Source organism: Macaca mulatta, chromosome 17 (assembly GCF_049350105.2).
Source record: "Macaca mulatta isolate MMU2019108-1 chromosome 17, T2T-MMU8v2.0, whole genome shotgun sequence".
Lineage (NCBI taxonomy): Eukaryota > Metazoa > Chordata > Mammalia > Primates > Cercopithecidae > Macaca > Macaca mulatta.
Window position 1 is genome coordinate 8,335,829 of NC_133422.1, and position 16,101 is coordinate 8,351,929.

At 40.9% G+C, this 16,101-nt stretch overlaps 1 protein-coding gene across 4 annotated transcripts in view; it reads right to left on the reverse strand.

Annotated features, from left to right (window-relative positions):
• FLT1 (fms related receptor tyrosine kinase 1) overlaps positions 1-16,101 on the reverse strand; it is a 196,101-nt gene that overhangs the window by 47,897 nt on the left and 132,103 nt on the right. For all 4 annotated transcript variants that reach the window (XR_013407803.1, XR_013407805.1, XR_013407804.1 and 1 more), the window contains exon 15: positions 9,483-9,614. Coding sequence is in view for 1 of the 4 variants with exons in the window: in XM_001117928.5 (XP_001117928.4) it covers positions 9,483-9,614 (132 nt within the window). In the remaining 3 variants the exon portion in view is untranslated. The remainder of the gene's footprint in view (positions 1-9,482; positions 9,615-16,101) is intronic.

Genomic DNA, 16,101 nt, shown 5'->3' on the forward strand with positions numbered 1-16,101 from the left:
TTGCCTCTTTTCAGCTTCATCTCCTGCTATCCTCCCACTTGCTTCAGTCATGCCACAGTTCTTACAGTTTCTGAAATACACCAACCCTTCTGAACCTCCATGCTTTGGCTTTTGCTATTTCTCTGCCAAAATGTGTGCTTCCTGTCAACTGAGTCCATAACTTATTCACCCTACTCATCAGGTTGGGTGAATAAATAAATATATATATGTTTTGCTTTACCTATCTCTAAAGAATTTCATGAGGGTTTTAAAGAGTTTAGGGGCCAGGCGCGGTGGCTCACTCCTGTAATCCCAGCACTTTGGGAGCCCGAGGCGGGTAGATCATGAGGTCAAGAGATCGAGACCATCCTGGCTAATACAGTGAAACCCCATCTCTACTAAAAGTACAAAAAATTAGCTGGATGTGGTGGCAGGCGCCTGTAATCCCAGCTACTCAGGAGGCTGAGGCAGGGGAATTGCTTGAACCTGGGAGGCAGAGGTTGCAGTGAGCTGAGATCGTGCCACTGTGCCACTGTACTCCAGCCTGAGCTACAGAGCAAGACTCCATCTCAAAAAAAAAAAAAAAAAAAAAAAGAGTTTAGGGTCACCTTTGTTCCTGTGTATTACTTCATAAAACATACAGACCACCACCTCTGTTGCAGATATGTTCTAGGTGCCAGTATACAGTGAGAAGAGAAAGGGCATGGTTGGAGCTCTCACAGTCTGGTATTCAAATATGAACTGATGAGCGTGTTATAAATTCTGAGTGAAGCAGCAGAATGTAGGGCTATGGTTGTCTTGTTCACTGCTACATCTCCAGGGTTCAGAACAGTGCCTGGCATACAGTAGACATCCTGAAAATAGTGGTCAAATGAATGAATTGGCTTATTTGCTGCTTTGTCAGCTGTGCTTAAGTTTCCCTGAACCTCATGGGGTTGATTGAAAATAACTTCCTTAAAGAAATTTCTCAGTATGATAACCTTTTCTCTCAGTACACGTCCTCACAATGGGAAGATTGTAAGCTCAAGTTCATAAGAGTTTGGTTTCTTTCTCCACAGTGAGTGAGGTTTAATGCGGCCTTGCTGCACACACACACACACACACACACACACACACACGCACACACATTCTTGCTTATGCTGCAAATAAGTTTTGTGGAATTTGATTGGGATTGGGATCCTCTCAGGACACAGTGGCCTTTGGCTGTCGGAGATGCTGATAGCATCTTGAGACATTGCACTGTCTGCATAAAACCTCTGCAGATGCTTCCCGCATGGAATGCACTAAGAGAGGCCCCCTTGATTGTGGGAACTTTCCCACTGCATTCTGTGGGACAGGAAGCTGACCCCCAAAGTCTAATTCCACAGTCCTTACTCAAGCAAAATTCGTTTCAGTGGACCAAATGTGTTTGTGTGCAAACACTTACACATTTAAGGAATCAGCCCATTAAAAAACATCCTCAAGATGACCATTTATCAGGAAGGAAAGATCTATTTAATATTAATAATGCTCAGTACTGCTTATTGAAAAATATTAGAATTTTACAGTATGTGCTGTAATATCAATGCTCTATTGCATTTGATGGCTCAGTCTCTATCTCTGTTTGAAAAGCGACTGTTAGGACAGTCTTATGCTGGGTGACTGACTGCAGTGAACCCTTAGGTGTTTTTTCAGCAGTCAGACATCCACACACTGGCCTGATTAAACCCAGCTTCAACTTGCTGGTGACAGCTGATGAGCTAAGTGCATGAGATAACCCAGCTGCACATAGGAGGGGAAAGAGGCCAGGGAAATGTGGGTGGGATTTGACAGTAACTAGGAGTTAGCACTGGGTCTCAGGGACATGGCTCCCGCATGATGTGTGTGAAAGGCCAGCATCAGGACACAGTACAAGGTTACTTTTATTTGGGATACTGACAAGAATATAGCCAATTTAAAGAGTGTATGATAACTGTATCTATGACAGACAGTTGACCTGGTTGCACAGAGCATTCCACGTCAATTACTCTCCCAAGCTTTATACCATCCCTTTTGGAATAGGGAGGGGAGATGCCACACCAGGGATGGTCTGAGTTCTGAAGGGGTATGTATCTTGCCTGAAGTCTCTGCAGCTGCACAGTGTCCTGAGCTTTCCTGATAGCAACAGTAGCTCTCTGTACACACGGCCTGGGCTGCATGAGACCATGGGCGGCATCACACCAGCCCTGACGTATGGCACTGTGTGGCATCAGACCGCATGAATGGGAGGGCAGCAGAGCCAACCAACTCAGCTCATGCAATATAACCAGTTTCCCAAGGAGTTAAGGAAACACCCCAAGCAAAAGACCAGACCAGAGCACCTTGGCCCAGGGCCTGCCTTCACTTAGGGACCGAACACAGGTTTCATCAGGAAAGGGCAGGTACTCTGTGCCCCAGTTTCCTCATCCTTACAAAGTAGAGATAACAGCCCCTTCCTCATACGTGAATTGTGTAAACCTAGTGTTAGCTATCATTTTGAAGCAAGCCTTCCTTCCTTCCTTCCTTCCTTCCTTCCTTCCTTCCTTTCCTCCCTCCCTCCCTTCTTTCCTTCTCCTCCCCTCCTTCCTTCCTTCTTTCCCTTCTCTCTCTCCCTCCCTCCCTTCCTTTCTCGCTCTCCCACACTTGCTGTTTCTCCATCTACACCCCTTACCCCAACCCTTTTCTTTTTTTTTTTCCATATCACTTTTTGGACCTCAAGTGCAGGGTATCTTTTTTTTTTCCATCCAAACACATGGCATGTATTATTTAATACAATTTGCCTTTTCTTTCTGAAACAAATCAGATTTGGACCTAAGTACTTATCAATTTCTGCAAACAACTGGTCCACCACTTCCCTGAGAAATTTGCCTGACCCTAGTGGTTAGTTTAGATGTTATTCTCTGGTTCTATTGTTATTATAATTTGAGTAACTACTTATGTGGGTTTATTGCCCATTAACCTATTAGAACCTCAAGAGAAGGACATGTTTCTTGTTCGCTTTGAGTCTCCAGCATTGACTCAGAGGAAGTCTCCATAAAGATTTAGGTATGGATGAAAAGAAAATTACTCAGATGCACTTTGACCTGACTCGCAAGAACCCTGAGCAACACGAGTCACTCAACCAGTGTCATCTCCTTCTATCTAAAACCCAGTCATCGTAATCCAAGTAACCTTACAATATGGTTTCTCTAGAGCCTATTGAAATGTTAAAATAGGCCTGCAGACCTTTGTTACTGTTGATGAAGTTTTTTAGGAATCTATGTACACCAATTTGGAACTACTCCAAAGGACAGTGATGTATGGAAATGCTGTATTCCCATTAAATTTCAAGTACATTTTCAAGAGTACTTTTAAGTAAGGATATTTAAATTGCTGTTATGTGACATTAGTTCTGGAACACATTTCTTTTTTCACAAGTTAAATCCTTAAGTCAAACAGGAATTCTGTGGCTTAGAACACCTTTTAAGTGACCTACTAGTTGAGTCCAGGAAAAGTATAACTTCTGTTGAAATGGAATTTGGTATATCGTATTAACAAATCCTTAAGTCAAACAGGAATTCTGTGGCTTAGAACACCTTTTAAGTGACCTACTAGTTGAGTCCAGGAAAAGTATAACTTCTGTTGAAATGCAATTTGGTATATCGTATTAACAAATGGTAATGTTAGCTAACAGTTACAAAATTTTTATTATATGCCAGATGCTGTTTTAAATGTGTTAATCCTTACAACAACCCTATAAAGACTGGTATACCATCATTAGCATGCCCATTTTACAACGAGAGACTGGAAGCACCAGGAAGGTAAGGAACTTGGCAAAGGTTATGCAGCTCATGAAGAGTGAGGCATCCGGCTTTAGAGTGGGTCTTTTTAACCACCGTGCTGTGCTACCTTAGAGTTGAGATGCAATAGAGCAGGATGGTTGAACATGGTTCCAATTCTCAGCTCTGCCATTTCCTAGCTGTGTAACTCTGGACAAGTCACTTAACCTTTTTGTGCCTAGATTCTCACTTTTAACTAACTGTACTTCCTTGTACCTATAGGATTATTGCAAAACTTAAGTAGGATTATGGATGTGCATAAAATAGTGCACTTCATGTTCTATAAGTGCAAGATATTAATTACATGGTCCCAGGCCCTCAAAGAGCCCAGCACCAAGTTCCCTAGGCCTAACACCCACTTCTATAATACCCAATGCAGTTTTATGCCAGTCTAGTTTCTACAGAAGGAATTAAGATGAGTATCTTTTGAGTTTAAATTATTTTGCCTCAAGAACTCTCTACAAAGACCTCAAATCAGCCTAACTGAATTCCATCACCATTTTTTTTTTTTTTTAAATTCTTCTTGATCAAGGCCAGCTTTATGTCACTGGTTAGATGTGAAGTATAAAGGCATGTGTATCCCTGTCCCTCAGCCCTCCTATTGGCATTATTGCCAGCTGGTTCATCTCTGTTTTGAGCACTGCTCTCTCCTCGGGAAACCTTTCTAAATAGCCAACACCCATGAGAGGCGTAACATCAATCCCCAACATATTCATGCGAATTAGTTTATCACATCCTTTCTCACTGCCAGGATAGTCATAGGAGTGAATTTGGGGGCAGGATTCAGGAAGAGAGGAGCTAACGTGGAAGGAGGTCAGTCAGGGATCAGAGGAAGGTCAAAATGGAGAACCGAAAACTGATAGCTGGCCAAGGACAATACAAAGGAGTGACTGAAGACCCACGGCCATATTGTTTTCAGTTTTTTCTATTCTTGACTTTTGGAATTTAATTTATTAGGGAACATAGTGTCTACTTTCTACTGGATGAGTCCTTTCTCAAGCAAGTGACAACGTGCAATCGTTTGCATATCAGCCTCTAATGCCATGACCAGCATTTAGACTGCAGGACCCTGACATAGTCCTTTTGTGCTTTTGTGATTTTTGTATCCGTCAATCATCTTTAAAAAATGCTTAAAATGATAGTTGTTCTTCTTCAAGTTGTCTTCTCCTATGTACTTATAAATGATACTGAAATATAGTAAGGCCTAAATCTGATATAAGAATGTTCTTGGCGGGGCGCAATGGCTCACGTCTGTAATCCCAGCAGTTTGGGAGGTGGGGGGTGGGTGGATTACCTGAGGTCAGGAGTTCGAGACCAGCCTGGCCAATATGGTGAAACCTTGTCTCTACTAAAAATACAAAAATTAGCCAGGCGTGGTGGCACACGCCTGTAATCCCAGCTACTCGGGAGGCTGACGCAGAAGAATTGCTTGAGCTCGGGAGGCAGAGGTTGCAATGAGCCGGGATCGTGCCACTGCACTCCAGCCTGGCTGACAGAGCAAGACTGTGTCTCAAAAAATAAAATAAAATAAAATAAAAATAAAAAATAAAAAAAGAATGTTCTTATATATATTGTGGTTATTTGCAATAATAATTATAAAGCATAGCTTAAGTCCTTGGATGAAACTGTAACAGCCCCATTGAGTTCCAGGGCTATTGAGCGCTATGTTAATTTCAGAAATGATTTTGGTTACTAACACTTCTGTTGTCGGTTTTGATATGGAATTTCCCCTTTGAGCGCTTCATGTGTCCTCGTGCTGGCGCTAGGTCCAAACCAAACAAGACCTGTGATTATTTAAAGAAGGTACTTTGACTCCACAGTTCATTCATCCTTTACAGATACAAAAATAACACATTGTTTTATCTGTGGGTATAAGAATCCTTTTTCAAAGGAAATAAAAAGAGCAGACAGTTTCCTTCCTGGCTAATTCACCAACCTCTTTAAATCTGTTAAACATAGCCACAGACACAACTTGTTCGCTTGGTTTCATTTCCTAAACTCAATTTGACAAGATAGGTCAGTGTGAGGGTCCATATGCATCTAACAGGAAATAAAGTCTAAATCTAGGGAATGTTTCTTAGCTACCAGGGTGGTAAGAACAATGACTCTAGAAGAAGAGTCCCATTTCAATTATAAAATTACTGAGCAGGTATCGTATTCAGCTGTTGTGAACAGCATCCCAGGATCAAATTTTAATCCAGTGAACCCAAACTACTTCCATTCAAGACACTGCATCGGACTCATACATGCAAGCTTTTCTAAGGTCCACATACTATTAACATTCAAAATTTCTTCCTGTGCAAAATTATATTCTTATATAGACTTGAAACCTGACTCTTGGAGATTTCACTACCATCTCCCTTCGCTTGGTTCTAGTTATCTTTTCTGGTGTGTCAAAGAATGGGTTACATGCCTCTTCTGTCCGAAAGCTCCTTAAGTATTTGAAGACAACAATCTTGTTACCCTCATGTTGTCTCTTTTTTGGACTAAGTATCCTCTTTTCTGGCACTATCCTATTCATATCCAGGATATAGCTCTACTTATTTGTTTCTTTTATAAATGGGCACAATATTTCAGGTGTGGCTGGGTGATTGCCAATCACATAGTCCATGTTTTCAGCTAACTACAATTTTTAAGCAAAAAAGGTTGGACATAGCCATCACTCTTACAAAAGAGAGCAAAGGAGAAGGCCAACAAACTACAACAAGCAGACACAGAGTTCAAAATCATGGCAGTTGGGGGCAATAATGAACAACAGAATGGAATATATGTTTACATATTCCATTATATATGCCATATATTATATATATGTGGCAACCAATATGGGCAATTCAAGTGAAAATTACCTCCACTTTTCACAAGAGTAAATGATATGGCTAACAGAAAGGTTTAGAAATTATCAGTAGGGCCAGGCGCGGTGGCTCAAGCCTGTAATCCCAGCACTTTGGGAGGCCAAGATGGGCAGATCACGAGGTCAGGAGATTGAGACCATCCTGGCTAACACGGTGAAACCCCGTTTCTACTAAAAAAAAATACAAAAAAAAAAAAAAAGAAATGATCAGTAATGCAGTATTCTTAACATCTGACTTTTCAGAGAAGCATAACATTAATGAGAAAAGGAATCAGCGTAGGAAGTCTAGAGGCATGTAAACATAAGAGAAATGGAGAAAATAAAAATAACAGGATCACTAGAAGAGTGCTTTTGCTCAATTTTATCCTAAGTCCTTGCAGACAACTTCCTCAGGCACCTCAGGAATGAGAAGAGTGGAGCAACGGTGAAAATATTCTGAGGTTTACATGGACTCACGTTTCAGCCTCACCACGTAGTCTTTGTGCAACTTTGGGCAAGTTATTTAACTTCTTTGAGCTTCTGTCTTCCCATCTGTAGACTGAAGATACTACTATTGACTGCTTCAAATTCTTACAAGGTTAATAGGATTAAGTATGTCACGTGTCCAGCACAGTGCCTGCACATAAAGGTACTAAATAAATGTTTCGTGCTAAGTGCTGGGCATGTGTATGGGATACAAAGATATGTCAGACAGTACTGTCTCAAAAGTTTATAATTTGGTAGGGAAGAGAAGCATATCAACGCCAAAATAATATTAAAAGGCAGAATAAAATAAGTACTGACTAATGATTCCAGAAGTGGGGAGTGAGAGAGCAGAGAATGAGTATCTGCGTCAGCTGTTCATCCTGGAGGATAGTCCAGGGCAGAAAGCATTTCAGCTGGCCTGAGAGCACAAGAAGGATTTGGCTGGAATAGGGAATGGAGCCTGTACAAAAGACATTCCAGGATGCACTAACATCACAAACAGAGGCCATGCTTGGCGTTATGTGGCAAGTCGAGCTCACCAATGGCCAAAAGACTGACTCTAATCCAATCTGGAAGGACCCCGGTGCTGCTGATCTGGCCTGGAGCAGTGAAAGAATAATAGCAGGCCTCCTGCAGAGCAGACTGCTGGCGAACAGAAGGGTGGTGGTTCTGAAGGTGGGGAGAAGAAACTCACAGATGTCGTAAATGCACAATTTTAAGCACACTGGCTTCTGAGAAACCCAGATTAACCTGGCAGAAAAGGGAAGGAAGTCAAGACTTTGGGGAGAACTACAAACACGCAAAAACAGCACTGCTTCACAGCCAGGCTCCTCCCAGGCCATCAGAGTCCAGCCATTGCTGCCCCATATTCCCTGGTAGAGGGGTGGGCACAGGGGAAGGCAGTCATGGGGTGAGGGGAGGGGAGTCTGAGAAAAGCTCAGTTTTCTCCTCCGGTCTGCCATGACTAGACTGTATGAGTTAGTTGAGTCAGTTCAGACCTCTCTGGAGGTTTATCACTGCTCTGTGTATCTCACGGGGTTGTTGGGAGGATATGGGGGAAATGACATTTGCTCTGAGGATTAGTGAGGTCTCCTTGCTCTCTGTGTTCCCTGGCCCAACATGGCCATTCCTGAGGGCTGTATGTCTGGGGTGCCTGTTAAAAGACAGATTAGCAGCCATCTGGGGAAGAAGGTGTTAAACAGAGATGCTAATAAACTGTTTCTGTATGAGCGAACAGAAAAGTGAACATAATATTTTAGAACAAGGATTATTTGGGAGACAAAACCATTACTAAAGGTATTTGGGGAATGCTACCCTCTCAGTTTTTCTGGAAGTATAAATTTGTGGCAGAGCAGTTTCAGACTTTCAGGGTGCTCTTTAAATCATCTCCTTGTAAAAGAATAGAGATGATGTTCTGTTTTAAAGGGGTTTGAATTCTCAGAGTTAAAATATTTAAGCAATGTAAGTTTCAGGGGGAAAGAAACTGAATTACATTGCCTTCTTCCTAGTTCCTCCCCGCAAAATACTTGCATATTCTGAAGTCCACTGGTTAGCATTTGGAAATAGGCTACTGAACAAATTCCATCTTTTCACGTCAAACCTCAATATGCCACAGATATTTACATCTAAGAGGTGCCAATCTGATATTTTATGATGTTGTAAATTTTATGTTTTGGATGATTCTTAGCATTAGAGAATTGAAATTGAGGTTGAAACTGTTTTCCAAATGTAAGCCACATGGCCATAGCCAGGGCAGGATTAGGCCTCTTTGTATTTTGCTGCTGAGCAAACTGTCTGAGACCTATAAAGAGGAAGCACTTGTAATATTTTTCTTAAATGTGGTCTGTTGATTACGTGTTGCTTCTCTCTGATAAAATATTACAGCACACTTCATTTTAAAAGCCAGCTTATTAAAGCATTTGGAATAGCAGCATATGTCTAACTCCTGGGAATTAGAAAAGGAAAACAAATGAACAATTTTAAGTGTGCGAGTTCCCCCTCCTCACCTACCCCCTCCCTTTTCTTCCTTCTTGGACGTCTCTCTCACAGGTGTGGACTACTCTGGCCACTCTCTGTGGCAGGGCATCATCACACGGTGAGAACTGGGTTTCCTTTCTTCTGGGAACGACTTCTCCCACAGACACCGCGTTCAGATTTTGGGCTCTCAAGGATGGCCAGCCAGTGTCTTCACCTTCTGCTTTGCCAGACAGAACCAGACAGTCCCTTCCCGGAGTGGCAGGGAGAGGGGAGAAGGAGGTCAGGGAAAGGAACAGACTGGAGTGGGCAGCAGGAGACTGGGAGGTGGAAAGTTAAACAAACAGGGAAATAGATGTCTGACCAATTTCTTGTTGCTTTCTTAAGCAGCTGTTTACCTTGAACAGTGAGGTATGCTGAACTTTCCACGGAGCCCTTCTGGTTGGTGGCTTTGCAGTGATAGACACCTTCATCCTCTTCTGTGACTCTTTCAATAAACAGCGTGCTGCTTCCTGGTCCTAAAATAATTCCTGAGGAGTGTGAGATGTTTAGATTAGTGGGCCTGGATGACAAACAAAAAACAGCTACTTCTGTAACACAGCCTTCTTCCTATCATTATGCATTCAGACAAGGAAATCCGAGCTCTAGTGAACCTGGGGCAGGGTTGATTATTTGTTTTCTCTGGGTCCAGGCTTTCTTTTGCTTTTCTTTCCTTCTTTTTTTTTTTTTTTTACAAGCTTTCTAATAGCACCTTCACCACCCAGCAGAGCTGTGATCCTCAGCTTCGGAGATGCAGATCCACCCACCCTGTAGAAAGAAACGCGAGGCAGCTGCCATGCCCAGCTTGAAAGTTGCAGATATCAAGAAGGCAGCATATCTAATAATAACAACTATTATTGACTCAACGCCCTCTATGTGCTCGGCATTATGTGACACACTTTCGTACCTTGACATTTACAACCAGTCTGTCAGCTAACAATGTCTTCCTCTTACAAACGAGGAAACTGAGATTCTGTGAGGTTAAGTAACTTCACCAAGAGCATGCAGTTTGACTGAAAGCACATTTGTGGCATATGGGTCAAAGGAAATAATATTTCATTTGTCATAAAGCCTGGTGAGTCAATATAGCCTAGTGATAACGAGCTTGCCTGGGCTGTGTTTTAATCCATGCCTTAGCGCTTCAAGCTTTGTCACTTAAGCAAGTTACTTGATCTTTCTAAGTTTCAGTTTCCTTAATCTTAAGATAAAAATGAAAGTAATTCTTACTCTATAAATGAAAAAATAAATGGCAAGCCCATGGCACCTAGTAAGTGCTCAGTAAATGTAAGCTTAAGGGTTACTACAGAGCATTGTATAGTAGAAGGAGCCCCAAGAATTTTCAGACCCCTGAAAGGCTTCAAGACCTTGAAGCTTCAATACCTTGTACTATCACCAAGTGTTTGTTGAGCATTTACTCTGCCATCAGTTCATGTTACCAAAAAAACAGCAGGCTAAGATGTGGTCAGGCTAAGACATGGTATCTGTTGAGAAGGAAAAATTAATTCATACCAAACACACACATATACATTCTCTCTCTCCCTCACATGCTCAACACATACACTCACACACACAAGCCAGCAAATAGAAAATATTTAATGAATGAGAATGAGTGAATGTAGCACAGTATAACTAATTAAGTGGAAAGTCTGGCACAGGGAAGGAGATCAGTAAGGAAGGGTGCACTTGGGGAAGGCTGCATAGAAGAGGTGGGCCTCGAGTTGAGGTTTGAAAGATTGTCAGAGGTGAAGTGAGAAAGGAAAGCATGAGAAATGGCATGATGTAGAAATAAACAGGATTGAGTAATTGTTCCAGGATAGTGATAAAACAGGCCTGGCCAGACTATAGGCTGTATTTCGTTAGTTTAAATAGTTTGTGTATTTCTCCTGATTATGAAAGATGTACTTAATATAGAAAACTTGAGAAACATTTGAAAGCATAAAAAAAGAAAATGTAATATTACAAAGCTATGATAATCAAAACAGCATGGTACTGTTATAAAAACAGATTCATCAACCAATGGAATAAGCGAGGGCCCAGAAATCAACCCAAAGATCTATGGTCAATTGATTTTTGACAAGGTGCCAAGAACACGCAATGGGGAAAGGATAGTCTCCTTAATAAATGGTGTTGGGAAAACTGGATATCTACATACAGAAACATGAAAATGGACCCTTCTCTTATCCCTTATATAAAAATGAACTCAATATGGATTAAAAACTTAAATGTAAGACCTGAAACTATAAAACTACTAGAAGAAAATTTGGGGGAAAAACTCCATGATATTGGTCTGGGAAGAGATTTCTTGGCTATGACCCCAAAAGCACAGGCAACGAAAGCAAAAATAGGCAAATGGGATTGCATCAAACTAAAAAGCTTTTGCACAGCAAAAGACACAATTAATAGAGTGAAGAGACAACTAACAGATTGGGAAAAATATTTGCAAATCATTCATCAGATAAGGAGCCAATATCCAAAATATACAAGGAACTCAAATTACTCAATAACAGGAAAACCAATAATCCTGTTTAAAAATGGGCAAAGAAATTGAATAGACATTTTTCAAAAGAAGACAGATGGCCAGTAGATATATGAAAAAAAAATACTCACCATCTCTAATCACAGAAATGTAAATCAAAACCAAATGAGGCCAGGTGCAAGTGGCTCACGCATGTAATCCCAGCACTTTGGGAGGCCGAGGTGGGCGGATCATCTGAGGTCAGGAGTTTAAGACCAGCCTGGCCAACATGATGAAAGCCAATCTCTACCAAAAATACAAAAATTAGCGGGGTGTGGTGACGCATGCCTGTAATCCCAACTACTCAGGAGGCTGCAGCAGGAGAATCACTTGAACTTGGGAGGCAGAGGTTGCAGTGAGCCAAGATCGTGCCACTGCACTCTGGCCTAGGTGACAGAGTGAGACTCTGTCTCAAAAAAAAAAAAAAAAAAAGAAAAAAACAAATGAGGTAGCACCTCACACCTATGAGATTAGCTATTATCAAAAAGATTAAAGATCACAAGTGTTGACGAGGGTGTGGAGAGAAGGGTCCCCTTATACATAGTTGGTGGCATTATAAATTAGTACGGTCATTTTGGAAAACCATATGGAGCCTCTCAAACAACTAAAAAGAAAACTGCTATGTGATCTAGCAATCCCACTACTGGTTATCTATCCAAAGAAATTGAAATCAGTATGCTGAAGAGATGTCTGCATTCCCATGTTTATTGCAGCATTATTCACAAGAACCAAGATATGGAGGCAACCTATGTGTCCATCAATGGATGAATAGATTTTAAAAATCTGGTGTATATACACAATGGAATACTACAGCCTTAAAAAACAACAGGAAATTCTGTCATTTATGACAATATGGATGAACCTAGAGGACATTATGTTGAGCGAAATAAGCCAGGCACTGAGAGACAAATGCTGCATGATTTCACCTATACGTGGCATCTAAAAAAGTTGAACTCACAGATGTAAAGAGTAGAGTGATGGCTACCAGAGGCTGGGGTGGGGACAGGTGGATACAGAAAGAGAAGATATTGGTCACTGGGTACAAAGTTACAGTTAGATAAGAGGAATATGTTCTGGCATTCTATTACACAGCAAAGTGACAACAGTTAAAAATAATGCGCACTTCAAAATAGCCAAAAGGGAGGATTTGAAGTGTTCCCACCACAGAGAAATGATATTTGAGGTGATGAGTATGCTAATCAGGCTTATTTGATCTTTCCCATTGTATACATGTATTAATATTAAAACATCACACGGTACCCCATCCATATATATAATTACTATTAAAGAAATGTAAACAGTGAGCGCAGTGACTCATGTCTGTAATCCCAGCACTTTGGGAGGCTGAGGTGGGCAGATCACGAGGTCTAGGAGTTTGAGACTAGCCTGGCCAATATGGTGACACCCCAGCTCTACTAAAAATACAAAAATTAGCTGGGCATGGTGGCTTGCACCTGTAGTCCCAGCTACTCGGACGGCTGAGGCAGAAGAATCGCTTGAACCCGGGAGGTGGAGCTTACAGTGAGCCAAGATGGTGCCACTGCACTCCAGCCTGGGTGACAGAGCAAGTCTCCATCTCAAAAAAAGAAAGAAAGAAAGAAATGTAAAAAACGCACAAACTCCAAACACCTACAGTCTCACCTCCCAAATGTTGTTTCTTTAGTCTTTCTAAAGTGTATTTTCTGAAAACACAGTTTGTTCATTTATATAACAAATATTTTTTTAGCTCCTATTATGTCCTAGACACTATTCTAGATACTGGTGACAAACTGTCAAGCAAAAGAAATCCTTGCCTACAAATTCTAGTTTTGGGGAATTACAAAGTGAGCATCAACAGATTAAGGTAGTAGAGAAACCAGGGGAGACAACAATGAATTAAGTATGAACAAAAGATCTGAGGGATGGAGACAAATTATGAGGGTAATAACATGCGTATTTTCATAAGAAGGGAAATAAATAGCAAGAGTGGAGAATGAGCAGTATCGTCTAAAAAATAAAAAACACAAAACTTTGCTGATTTGATAGATGAAAATGATGGTTTTAATTTGTATTTCTTTGAACATTTTTTCATGTGTGTATTAGCCATTTTTATTTCCAAAGACCTGTTTTGAGTAGGTGACTGGAAAAGGCGAATTCAGATTAAGGAGAGCTTTGAAATCCTGGTTGAGGAGTTTCAATTAAATGTAAAAGGAAAGGGAATCATGAAGATTTCTGAGCATAGTGAAAGCGACATTTAAGGACGTTCAGTCTAGAAGGAGAATACAGGCTGGACTGGAATGAGGAAAGCATAGCATCTGCAAGTTCTGCTCATCAGTTGTAATTCAGGCAAGGAATGATGAAGTCTCAAACCTAGATGGTGGGAACTTCCTGCTTGACAGGAAGTATAGAGGAAGAAATGGAAACAGACACTTTGTAGAAACAACCTGTAGGAATTGGTGCTTTACTGGATACAGCAATAGAAAAAGAGAGAGATGAGTCCAAGGTGATTCCAATATTTTAAACCCAGATAACAGGAAAAAATGACAGCTCTTCCCCAGAACCTTGGCTAAGTCACTTAATCTCTTTGGGGTTATTTCCTTATCGGTAAAATGAGAATAATACCTGCTCCACCTATTTCATGGTCAATTAAGATAACTTAAATGGAAGCATTGAAGCTTTGAGAAGTGTAAGATATAGTGTAAGTGGCAATCACAGAAAATAAAAGTGTGGCTGTACAGTTGCTCGAGGTCAATGAACATTTATAATAGCAGCTATCTTGCTACCTACAATCATTACAATCATCTCCATTGCAGCAGATCTGAAACTCAGCCAATTTTCTATCACTCAAATCCCCAACTCATGCCTGTAATCCCAGCACTTTGGGAGGCTGAGGTGGGCAGATCGCTTGAGTCCAGGAGTTTGAGGCCAGCCTGGGCAACATAGTGAGACTCCATCTCTACTAAAAATTGACCAAAAAAAAAAAAAAAAAGGGGGGGGCTGGCACCATGAGCAAATACAGTTAAAGGACTTGGATTCAAGGAGAGCATGTAATTATGAAAGGTGAGAGATAGTAGCCAGGATGCTCATGAGCTAACATCATCTGGCACAGATTCCTTTTTCTAGTCCATGAAGGAGAGGAAATGGGGTGAGAAGGTGTCCAAATTCAATGGGCAAAGCTCTTCTTTCTGACGTGCCCTCTATTGCACTATAACAAATGACACAGAGACACTGATGCGTCCCCATCAGATAGGCCACTCAAATGCTCACAACTGTCATCAGGCCCTTGCTCATCCTCCACTCTTGCTGTTTATTTCCCTTCTTTCAAAAATAAGCAGTGATTTATAGCTTGTCTCATTCCTCAGATCTTTTGTTCATACTTAATTCATTGTTGTCTCCCCCTGTTTTCTCTAATACCTTAATCTGTTGATATTCACTTTATATGACTCAAATCCTAGGATACAGGCTCTGTTCTGCCGAGGAAAATACCTTTTTAAAGGGGTTCTATTTTTAGTTTAATTTTAATTTTTTTGACTGTGAGCACTTTTCAAAAATTTTAAAGTACAGGAAAAACATAACCCATGTGTCAACCATTAAGATGATCAGGGGTCAACATTTTGCCATGTTTGCTTTAGATAGACCCATTTCTCTCTGTCTTTTATAGGAAATAAGATTTATAGATACTTTATCCCTTCCTTTACCCTCTCTCTCCAGAGGTACCTGAAATTGGTGTGTAAATTCTCATGCATGCTTTTGTACTTTTTCTACATAGGTACATATCTCTACAGAACACAGACTATTATTTTGTGTGCTTAAAAATTCAAAATAACAGGTATTATAGATTATATATCCTTTTCAACTTGACTGTTTTCCCATTCAGCAATGCTTTTATATTTATCCTTTTTTTTTTTTTTTTGAGGTGGAATGTTGCTGTCGCCCAGGCTGGAGTGCAGTGGTGCAATCTCGGTTCACTGCAAACTTTGCCTCCTGGGTTCAAGTGATTCTCCTGTCTTGGCCTCCCGAGTAGCTTGGATTACAGGCGCCCACCACTGCACCTGGCTAATTTTTGTATTTTTGTAGAGACAGGGTTTCATCATGTTGGCTGGGCTTGAACTCCTGACCTCAGGTGATCCACCAGCCTTGGCCTCCTAAAGTGCTGGGATTACAGGTGTGAACCACCACGCCCAGCCCATGCTTTTTAATTGATGGCAAAATGATTGATGTGAAAAGGTATCTTGTTGTGGTTTTAATCTACATTTCCCTGATTACTAGTCAGGCGAAATATTTTTATTGGCCATTCAAGGTTTCTTTTTTGGTGAATTGCCTGTTTCTATCCTTTGCCCATTTTTCTATTGTCCTATTTGTGTTTTTGTCAATGATTTTAGGGTTCTTTATGTTTGGGATGCTAATTCTTTGTTGGCTTAATACATTTCAAGTCTTCCTTCATTGTATGAACAGTCTTTTAAACTTCACTTATGGTAAATTTT